Here is a 12,141-nt window from a genome sequence, read left to right on the forward strand (position 1 = left end):
AAATCTCAAATCTCAAAAATGATTAGAGTGAGGGAAATATACCCAAAATGTTTACAATGGTAGGATTACAGATAATTATTAGTCTCTTATTATACCCTTCTACTTATTTCTATTTATTTCTGCAATAAAAGTGTAACACTCAAATTCAGAAAAAGAATTTTTAAAAAGAAAATGTCACATTGGAAAATATAACCTAACTGGTCAGAACTATATAAAATAATAATATATAAATCCTAGGTAAGAATCTATAGCCTCTGTGACATGGTATGGTTGCATGTGGCTTTAGCTTTCTTCCCATTTTTTGCTGGATTTCAAGTATGTCAGGTTGCTGGAGAGTTGAATTGTGAATGAGTGAAGCATTAAGATATATATGTATTTAAAGGGGGCGAGAGGATACTGAGAGAGAAAGAGAAAGGAGGGAGAAAAGGTCGTGAGCCAATGCTTTTAGACAAGCATCTAGGGATTTTTTTTTCATTAACTGCTTTTAGAAGTTTAGAAGCCACAGATGGTGGTAACTGTCATTAAGTCACTCAGGCTGATTTATCAGTGGATGAGCATTAAAGACAAATTAACCTCTCAAGAGACCAGGATATTGTCTAATTAACAATTAACTACTTCCTAAAACTCGGAGAGCTGAATTAAGAATGCAAGGAAGTAAAGCTGGGAAAACATGGAAAGAAGCTAAGCAGTTTAAAGCAAATGAGTGGCTTAGTGTAAGATGTTTGTATCTGAAGTTATTAGATATTATTACCAATTTTCTGTCCTGATTCCTTTGTATCATGATGAAATTGTTTTCTGTTAGATAGTAATAACTTCTGATATTTTCTCCTCTTTTTTGGAATAAAAGCATTCATATGTTCATATATGGGTAGTGGAGGAGAAGGCAGTGTTTTGATTTCACAACTCACAGTGACATTCATGTGTCACCTCATGCAGGAATGACCAAGGGCAAACGGAGCCTGGAGCAGGTGATTTAAAGGTAGTTGTTGCCTGACTTCTCAGAGCTTCTGAAGATATTTTTAAGAATTTGCCTCTGTCTCCCCAAACACTGCATGTCAAGAAAAAACTCAACTAGCACTTTAAACTGGTCTCAGTGGTAGACAAGATCCAAATCTGTTCTCATTCAGCACTAGTGGCATTTGCAATATGAAGGACTAAGGACTTCCTCAAATATAATATATTTTACTATCATAATAACCCTGTGAGATTTTATTAGCCCAACTTTATACATGAAGAAACAGAGGCTCTAGGCATTAATCATACCAGTATTAAGCTAGAGGAAAGGCTGGGAATTTAGATCCTCTAACTCTCAATCCTGTAGTTATTTCCACTATTTCATGCTGTAGAGTTTATTGATAGATTAATTCCATGGCAAAGTATTTGTTCCTAAGGGTCACGTACAAATGTACCTCTGCAGATTAGATTAATCATTGCTCAACAACAGTGCAGATGAGTGGAAAATTATTCCTGAGGAAGGAAAAGTTGAGTGGTGGGAGGTTGCAGCTGATGTTGATTCCCATCTTGGCATCCCCTTGGGACCCTTCATCACATGGACTGCATCTCTCTTCTCCTCACAAACCCATGTCCATTGTTTGTCCCTCAGGGTTTAGGCAAATGCCTCCCCTAAAGAATTCCATTGAAAACTTGAGCCACTTTCATTATTCCTTTATGCCACATCCCCTCAGCTTAACTTAAATAGCTTGTGCATATTACAGAGCATACTTATTTCAAAATCCTCAGGAATTTTTCTTCAGAAGTCATATATCTATGTTTCAGCGCCCACCTAGACTTCATTAAGGAAGGTCTGTTTTCCTTTTCTATACTCATACCCCTTTCTTCCAACTGCCTAGCATATTGCTATGCATTCAACAAATGACTACTGAGTGAATGAGAACCTGCATTAATATGGTGAAAGCCCAGCTTGATTAGCAATGAGGAGGCTGGAGTCCCAGCTCTACAACTAAGTAACTGTGTTACTTCAGGCAAATCTGTGGGTCTCAGTTTTCTCATTATAAAATGGTTATGGGTAATCCTAATATTTATATGGACCCATAAAAGATCCAGAATTGCCAAAGCAATGCTGAGGGAAAGAAAAACAAAGGAGGAGGCATAACCCTCCCAGATTTCAGACAATACTACAAAGCTACAATAATCAAAACACTGTGGTATTGGCACAAAAACAGACATATGGATCAATGGAACAGAACAGAGAGCCCAGAAATAAACCCACACACCTACAGTCAATCTTTGACAAAGGAGGCAAGAATATACAATGGGGAAAAGACAGTCTCTTCAGCAAGTGGTATTGGGGAAGTTGGACAGCCACATGTAAATCAATGAAGTTAGAACACTCCCTCACACCCTACACAAAAAATAAACTCAAAATGGCTTAAAAACTTAAACATAAGACATGACACCATAAAACTCCTAGGAGAGAACATAGGCAAAATATTCTCTGACATAAATCATACCAACGTTTCCTTAGGTCAGTCTCCCAAGGCAATAGAAGTAAAAGCAAAAATAAACAAATGGAACTTAATCAAACTTATAAGCTTTTGCACAGTAAAGGAAACCATAAACAAAATGAAAAGACAACCTACGGACTGGAAGAAAATATTTGCAAATGATGCAACCAATAAGGGATTAATTTCCAAACTATACAAACAGCTCACACAATTCAATAACAACAAAAACAACCCAATTGAAAAATGGGCAGAAGACCTAAATAGAGGTTTCTCCAAAGAAGACATACAGATGGCTAACAGGCACATGAAAAGATGCTCATCATCACTAATTATTAGAGAAATGTAAATCAAAACTACGATGAGGTATCACCACCTCACTCCAGTAAGAATGGCTATTATTAAAAAATCTACAAATAATAAATGCTGGAGAGGGTGTGAAGAAAGAGGAACCCTCCTACAGTGTTGGTAGGAATGTAAATTGGTGCAGCCACTGTGGAAAAAAGTATGGAAGTTCCTCAAAAAACTAAAAATAGAGTTGTCATATGATCCAGCAAGCCCACTCCTGGGCATATACCCAGACAAAACTATAATTTGAAAAGAGACATGCACCCCTACATTCATAGCAGCACTGTTTACAATAGCCAAGACATGGAAGCAACCTAAATGTCCACTGACAGATGAATGGATAAAGAAGATGTGGTACATAGATACAATGGAATATTACTCAGCCATAAAAAAGAACGAAATAATGCCATTTGCAGCAACATGGATGGACCTAGAGATTATCATACTAAGTGAAGTAAGTCAGAAAGAGAAAGACAAATACCATATGATACCACTTATATGTGGAATCTAAACTACAACACAAATGAACATATCTACGAAACAGAAACAGACTCACAGACATAGAGAACAGACTTGTGGATGCCAAGGGGGAAGTGGGGTGGGGGAGGGAAGGATTGGGAGTTTGGGATTAGCAGATGCAAACTATTATACATAGGATGGATAAACAACAGGGTCCTACTGTATAGCACTGGGAACTATATTCAATATCCTGTGATAAACCATAATGGAAAAGAATATGAAAAAGAATATATATATATATATAACTGAATCACTGCTGTACAGCAGATATTAACACAACATTGTAAATCAACTATACTTCAATAAAATTTAAAAAGTGATTATGGGGTCAGGAAGTAGATGGACTATTTGACTTCTATGATCTCTGAGATGCTATGAAAATTTAAATATTATTTTGATTGGGCTGATCATAGCCTTACTTTACTCCACTGGGGATGAGAGAGGAGATGAATGAGAATTCCAAAGAGAAGATTGTTAAACACAAGAAAAATACGGAGACCAAATAAATAAATACCCAACAGGCAGAAGAGAGCCATTGTGTCTGGAAAACATAATAAAGCAAAGGAGAATCAGAGAGAGTAGAGATGTCCTGGGTGAGGCTAGAAATGGGTATCTATCGTGTGGATGTAAAGAGGTTAAAAGGTTGAATGAAAATGTGGACAGCTTAATAACTAGAAAAACTGCATCAGTGGTTAGGCATGTGCAGCATTTTTTTAAAAATCTGCTCTTCTGTTTGCTATTCAAGCTTGAAATCAAATGTTAAGAATATCAGCATTGAGACTGTTTAGATCATGTGAAAGAAAATAAGATGTAAAATAACAACTTCCTTGTAGAAATAAAAACAGAAGCTCCTGGTATTAAAAAGGAAACTAATACTACCAATGTTTGACCATTAGAAACCTATTTTCCCATACTTTCTTCTCCATTTCTGGGGGGAGGGGGGCAGGGGTGGTATGACAATTTTAATCAAGATATTTTTCCTGAATAAGTTTAATTTTATTAAAGATTTTAATAATTCCAAGTAATACTGTACTGGTTTCATTAAAATTAGGTTTTAGCCGACAAACCATGTAATAGATAAAATGGTGTTGTAAGGAGGTCTATCCAGGCCTTCATTAATAAGCTCCTTCGGATAATATGAACTTATGGAAGGCAGTGAACCAACGTGTCCAGTGTGCTGTTAGGGGCTAGGATTCATCTGAGGAGCTTAAGGAAAAGAAAGTCAAGTTCAGCTTGAAACTTCAGGAAAAAAATGGTACCTCTTTAGAAAAGAAGATCTCTGAAATTAAAAAATAACACTTGAAGCAACTAACGGTTCTTGGATTACTGGATGTAAAAGTTTTCAGCTGGTATCCAAAATTGAAGTGACACTTTAAACGATTAAATCAACAGGAGCACATGGTTGATAAAAGGGCAGAACAATTCCATTTAAAAAAGAGCCAAAATTTTAAAGGGATTTGATATTTAAGAGCCATTTTTAGAAATCTCCTGATGAAATCTTGGATACTAAAACTGCAGAGAAGAAACTTACTGTTAATCCATGTTATATAACTTTGAATCCAGTCTGCCCTTCATCTTCTATCAAAGTAAAGGACCTAATTTAACCAAAATCTAAAAAGAAATTTTTTCAGGGAAAAAACATTGTGTGTGTGTGTGTGTGTGTGTGTGTGTGTGTGTGTGTCTATTAAAGACCAACATACCTGCTTCATCATAGGATACAGTCAATTTTTCTAGCATTTCTCGGTCAATTGATAGAATCTGCTGTTCGAGGATGGTCTGGTAAGACAATACACTATTTTCTTTGTCTTTCTCATAGTCTTGAAGATGCTGTTTAAGGGCCTCTGGGAGTCGAGATTTTACATATTCAGCTGCCGTCTGCAATAAAACAAGTAGAGAACCCCATTAGTATTTCTCATCTTAGGCTTTTCACTTCCCCTCAGGTGCTGTAGTGAGAACTCAAAGTACTGTGGAACCAGCCCTTTAGACAATCACATCTTTGTCACTGTTGTCATTTTTAGACTCCACTGTACCAAGTAAGGCTGATCTTCAAATACACAGAATTACAGACCTCTAAGAGTTTTCTATCAGGTTTAAAGGTACAAAAGATGATGGATTGGCATTCATGGAGTTGAACTCAGAGTTTCAGCTATTCCACTGAACCCAGAGGGCCCTCTGATAGTGATTTTACTGGATATAAATCTGACTCGCCCTAATCTAGAATGCATAAACTAGTAACTCATCTCAGCAGTAAGCCCTCCTATGCTGTGGCATCCAAACCTCTGCTTTGCTTTGTTGTTCTCTGCTCATTAATGCTTATGCAGGAACTCTTGTGAAGTAAATAAAAAGGAAAGCCCTCTGCTAGGGCTGATAACGGAATCATAGGAGAAACAGAAAACGAAGAGACCTAAAACAAAGATGCCTCAACCTGAAAAGAACTGTTCACCACTTAAATATCTTGGCCTTTATGTATATTATTCTTAACTTTTTTTCCCCTGCTTCTACATTATCTGCACAGTTTACTCCCAAGTAGTAACATCTGAAATTACACACAGTGACTTTCAACCAGGTAAGCAAGCTTCCCTTGGAGGTAGGAAGGAAGACATCTGTACTTTGAAAAAGACCTTCCCCAAGATTCTGATACATTCTTCTGGTGGACTGGGGCCACAGCACACTCTTTTCCCTTCCAGTTAAGAATCACAGTTAAAGTTAAATAGAACTTTAAGGGAGAAATTAAGTAATACGGCAGCATGTATGACTCAGGAGAATTGAAATTCTTAAAACATATCTCTTGAGAATGCCAAGAGTTTGGGCATCTTCTTACACTGCGGTCCTCCAACATATGTATAGGGTCTAAAGTTGATAAATAAATGAAGGCATACATCTATTGTTTAAAGTTATACTCACAATCAGTAGAAAACTAAAATAAAAGAAACTGTTAAACAGGATTGTCTCTGGGGTATGGGCCCAGAATAAGGTGAAGACACATCTACATAGTTTAATATTTTTTTTAAAATTCCTGTAATTAAAAAAAATTATCTTTAAAATATGTTCTTTTGGTAAAGAACCTTCGTAGTTTTCCTTCTAAATGTTAGCACAGTTTAGGATGAAAAGAAACTTGCCAGAACAATGACAACTGACTTCTCAGGAAAAACTCACTGGGAAGTGGTGGAAAAAGTTATATTTCAGTCTTCAGAGTAGCCAAATATAGCACACAACACTTCATTTCCAGATTTATATTTGGATCCCCTAAGTCGGTTGCTGATGAAATTACAACTTTAAAATATCACCAGTATATCAACAGTGAAATAACACTGTTCATTTTCTCTGCCAGCCAGCTAGTGCAGAACAAATAAAATTATTCCATAGAATGTAAATGGACTCAGCACATTAGCACAACATATTTAATTCTAGAGCTTAACAACAATTTTCTCCTGACAATGGAAAATGAAGAGACATACTGCAGAATAACTATTTTAAAATTCACACTACCTTGCTATTCAGTGTAACACGTGTCTTTAATTTTTTTCCTTGGAAATATCTATGCAGTACAGGAAATAATTCCATAATGCACGTTTAACAAATATTGGTGTATTCAGTATAACTGAAAGCATACCACACATTTCCTTCCTACTGTGTTCACTGATTTACTCTTTTAATTCAAATCATGGTGGAGGTCTTGGAACCGGGCCTATATTTTTTACTACAGTGGAGTTAAATTTTGGCATTTCATTTCTAAAACAGTATAACTTCATGTATAGTCAGCCCTCTGTATCTGCGGGTTCCACATCTGTGGATTCAACCAGCTGCAGACAGAAAATATTTGGAAAGAAACCCTGCCCCACCAGCCCAGGTAGGTGCCCTCAGCCAGAACCAGAGCTTCTCCAACGTGGCCCTCAGCCTTGCCCATCCCATCGGGCACCCTTGGCAGGCACCGGCATCCCCCCAAAGCGGCTCCCGCCCCAGGGGTCAGCCCTGCACACCAGAACACCTGCAACAGTTGTAGCCAGTCCTTACAGCCAGCTGCACTGGGGGCCAGCCCTGCACACCAGTGTGGCCTCAGTAAGAGGACCATTTTCTTACACCATATACAAAAATAAACTCAAAATGGATTAAAGACTTTAAGGCCTGAAACCATAAAACTCCTAGAAAAAAACACAGTCAGTATGCTCTTTGACACTGATCTTAGCAATATTTTTTTTGGTTCTGTCCCCTCAGGCAAAGGAAACAAAAGCAAAAATAAACAAATGGAACTACATGAAACTAAAAAGCTTTTGCACAGCAAAGGAAACCATCAACAAAACAAAAAGGCAACCTAATGAACAGGAGAAGCTATTTGCAAATGGTGTATCTGATAAGGGGTTATTATCCAAAGTATATAAAGAAGTCATACAATTAAATTTTAAAAATCCATTTAAAAAATGGGCAGAGAATCTGAATAGACATTTCTCCAAAGAAGACATACAGATGGCCAACAGACACATGAAAAGATGCTCAACGTCATTAATCATCAGGGAAATGCAAATCAAAATCACAATGAGCTATCACCTCACACCTGTCAGAATGGCTGTCATCAAAAAGACCACAAATAACAAGTGTTGGTAAGGATGTGGAGAAAAGGGAACCCTTGTGCACTGTTGGTGGGAATGTAAATTGGTTCTGCCACTATGGAAAACAGTATGAAGGTTCCTCAAAAAATTAAAAATAGAACTACCAAACGATCTAGCAATTCCACTTCTGAGTATTTACCCAAGGGAAAAAACCCCACTAATTCAAAAAGATATATATACCCCTATGTTCACTGTAGCACTATTTACTATAGCCAAGATATGGAAGCAACCTAAAAGTCCAGTAATAGATGAATGGATAAAAGAAGATATGGTATATATATGTACAAAGGAATATAACTCATCTATAAAAAAGAATGAAATCTTGCCATTTGCAACAAAATGGTATTATGCTAAGTGAAATAAATTAGGCAGAGAAAGACAAACACTATGTGATCTCATTTATATGTGGAATCTAAAAAACAAACGAACAAACCAAAGAACACAGAAACAGACTTATGGATATAGAGAACAAACTGGTGGTTGCCAGAGGAGAGGGAGTGGGAGGTTGGGTGAAATAGGTGAAGGGGATTAAGAGGTGCGAACTTCGAGTTATAAAATAAATAAATCATGGAGATGTAATACACAGCATAAGGAGTATATAGGCATCCCTTATTTTATTGTGCTTCAATTTATTGCTTTTGTTTTTGTTTGTTTGTTTTTAAGAATTGAAGGTTTGTGGCAACCCCACATTGTAAGATAATGGTTAGCATTTTTTAGTAATAAAGTATTTTTTTTCAGAAAGTCTTCATTTTAAGCCATGAAATTGTTTCTGCAAATCTTTTTTTTTTAACTTTTAATTTCATATTGGAGTATAGTTGATTAACAATATTGTATTAGTTTCAGGTGTACAGCAAAGTGATTCAGTTATACATATACATGTATCTATTCTTTTTCAAATTGTTTTCTCATTTAGGTTCTTACATAATATTGAGCAGAGTTCCCTGTGCCATACAGTAGGTCCTTGCTATAAACCCTGTAAAAGGACTCAATGGATGAAAAAGATAAAAGAAGCATCATTTGGTTAGCTATTTTAAATATAGCAGTGTGTACATGTCAATGGCAAACTCCCTAACTATCTTACTCAGTGGACTCAGTGGATGAAAAAAAATAAAGTATTTTTAAATTGAGTTACATTACATTGGTTTTTTAAGACATAATGCTATTGCACACTTAATAGACTATAATGTAAAAATAACTTTTACACGCAATCGGAAACCAAAAAATTCGTGACTCACTTTATTGCAATATTTGCTTTATTGCGGCGGTCTGGAACCAAACCCACAATATCTCGGAGGTATGATTGTAGTCGATAATACTGTAATAATTTTGTATGGTGACAGACGGTTACTGGACTTACTGTAGTGATCATTTTGTAACGTATTTGATTGTCAAATAACTAGGTTGTACACCTGAAACTAACATAATACTGTACATCAACTATACTTCAATTTTTTTAAATTCCAAAAAAATACCAGAGTTCCCAAAAGCAAAAAGTGAATTTGTCATGCCAGCAACTATTTACATAGCATTTACATTGTATTTAACCACTATTTACATAGCATTTACATTGTATTAGGTATTATAAATGATCTAGAGATGATTTAAAGTATATGCATAGGTTATATGTAAATATTACACCATTTAATATGCAACTTGAGCGACTCATATTTTGGTATCCAAGAGGGTCCTGGAACCAATCCTCTGTGGATACTGAGGGACTACTGTATAGAGGTCTTTCCTCTGGGAAAGATTTTTAAGAGGAATAGAAAGAAACAACTCTAGCAAAATACTAGCTTCTATCAAGATATTTCAAGAAATCACCTTTATACTGAGGTGATTCTCTAAATGTATTCAAATGTCAGTCAAAACCTTATGTTCAAGCATAAACCTATGCCAAAAAACAGGATGTCGGGGCTTCCCTGGTGGCGCAGTGGTTGAGAATCTGCCTGCTAATGCAGGGGACACGGGTTCGAGCCCTGGTCTGGGAAGATCCCACATGCCACGGAGCAGCTGGGCCCGTGAGCCACAACTACTGAGCCTGCGCATCTGGAGCCTGTGCCCCGCAACGGGAGGGGCCGCGATAGTGAAAGGCCCGCGCACCGCGATGAAGAGTGGTCCCCGCACCGCGATGAAGAGTGGCCCCCACTTGCCGCAACTGGAGAAAGCCCTCGCACGAACCGAAGACCCAATACAGCCAAAAAAAAAAAAAAAAAAACAGGATGTCATACAAATACCTTATGATCTCACTTACATGTGGAAAATAAAAACAAAACCAAAACACAAAAACCAAACCCATAGATACAGAGAATAGACTGGTGGGTGCCAGAGGTGAGCAAAATGGGTGAAAGTGGTTAAAAGATATCAAACTTCCACTTATAAAAAAAATAATAAGTCCTGGGGATATAATGTACAGCATGGTGACTACAGTTAATAAGGCTGTATTGCTTAGTTGAAAGTTATAAGAGAACAGATTTTAAACGTTTTCATCACAGGAAAAAAATGCATAACTATGTGTGGTTAACTAGACCTTACTGTGGTGATCATTTTGCAACATATACAAATATTGAATCATTATGCTGTACACCTGAAACTAATATGTCAATCATATCTCAATAAAAAACAGGCTGTCATATTATTAACTGAGATTGGAATTATTGCACAAGTGATAGATAATACAAATAGCAATTTAAATTTTAAAACTTCACTAGAATTCTAAAAATGAAGTGAAAAACAAAATTAAAATATAGGATTACTTATCTATTCTTTAATCAATGATAAGTGCTACTAGAAGTTTAAGTCCTAAATTGCATATTCTTATAACCTAACTATTCCAGAAACAGTACTTTGTTACCATTTTCAGTGTCTTGTCTTGTGCGGTACTTTATACTTTTCTGAGCAATTTATGCTGTTATCATTCTGTATCTTCAAAATAACTTTAAGTGAAAGTAGGCAAATTATGGATTTGGCCAATCCTTCACATCCTTCAAAGTAGGCTCAAATGCTATAAACTCTGTTAGTGAACCCACCTAATAGCAACCAACAGTCTTTCAAGTATTTATAGAGGTACAGGTATTTTAGCTCCCCAGTCTGGCTGATGTAAGACTGTATCTTAAACATCTTGTGTTCTCCCAGCACCCAGTTCAGTAGTTTCTACCATAGAAGCTTAATATCTTCACTGTATCCAAGAATCAGGGACTTTGAGATAGCTTTTAGAGAAAACCTTTGGACAGTTCATAATTCTTTGCCTGCAATCAGAATTTCCTTTCATGATTCTAGAAACAGCATACAAATCTGGTTTTCTACTGGCAAATGGAACTACACCTGGTCTTCAATCATTATTGGAGCCATTATTTTAGGAAGTAAACGGCTGAAACCCAAATCATCATTCACATGCCAACATGGTAAATTATGTACTTCATATACAAAGCTGTATATGAAGCTTTATTTAACGACTTCCTCTCCATAATTGTTTGACCTTTTCCATTCTTGCCTTTATTTCTTCATTTGGCAATGAACTCAGTTCTGCTAGGGACTCTCTGAGCAGTCATGCAGAATGCCTCAGAATTGTGTCCGAGGGAAGGGTTGCCTTGAGGGGTGTCAACTCCTCCTGGGCATTCAGGTTTTGCTTGTCTGAACTGCTGAGTAGGTTCCCAAACATACCCTAGGTGGTGGCAGAGAAGCCTCAGGACAGAAAGGGGAAGACACAGGTTCGTCAGTTCTTCCGGTTACACCTGGGAAGATGGTGAACAGCTAGAATAAAAAGATGAGCTAAAAGCTTGAGGTAGAGCACAAAAGGTGCCCAAAGCACCTTCTTACAGAATGTGCATACATTCATATTACCCATGCCAACTGCAGTCTGGAAGACAGAAAAGGGCTAGAGTATAAACCCTGTAAAAGGACTCAATGGATGAAAAAGATAAAAGAAGCAGAACGATTGAGGATCTAAATTCTGGGAACCTAGTGGATAGAATGCTGACCTAGTAGGTCATTATGCTAAAACGCTATTTACTATAACAGTTGAATGTTCTTTAAGAAATAACCAATGTATATGAAAGAGTTTGATGGGGGACAGGGAGGGAGAGCGCAAAAAAAAAAAGTGCATTTCAAAAGCTGCTAAACGCTTCACAGTTCATCTTAAAAAGAAAACCTGTCAGCCAGCCAATTCTAATTTATTGAGCGTCTGCTGAGTGAAGCACATTAGATTT

General features: G+C 36.9%; 2 protein-coding genes across 2 annotated transcripts in view; one reads left to right on the forward strand and one right to left on the reverse strand.

Moving 5' to 3' along the window:
• B3GALNT1 (beta-1,3-N-acetylgalactosaminyltransferase 1 (Globoside blood group)) overlaps positions 1–12,141 on the forward strand; it is a 646,348-nt gene that overhangs the window by 153,633 nt on the left and 480,574 nt on the right. The gene's annotated exons all lie outside the window — the stretch shown is intronic.
• The window catches only part of PPM1L (protein phosphatase, Mg2+/Mn2+ dependent 1L), a gene marked incomplete at its 5' end in the record, with an annotated part of 311,535 nt that overhangs the window by 101,983 nt on the left and 197,411 nt on the right, over positions 1–12,141 (reverse strand). The window contains one exon of the mRNA XM_082394196.1: positions 5,030–5,204. Coding sequence (XP_082250322.1) covers positions 5,030–5,204 — 175 coding nt within the window. The remainder of the gene's footprint in view (positions 1–5,029; positions 5,205–12,141) is intronic.

The sequence above is a fragment of the Balaenoptera borealis genome, assembly GCF_965194805.1.
Source record: "Balaenoptera borealis genome assembly, chromosome: 5".
In the NCBI taxonomy this organism is placed as follows: Eukaryota; Metazoa; Chordata; class Mammalia; order Artiodactyla; family Balaenopteridae; genus Balaenoptera; species Balaenoptera borealis.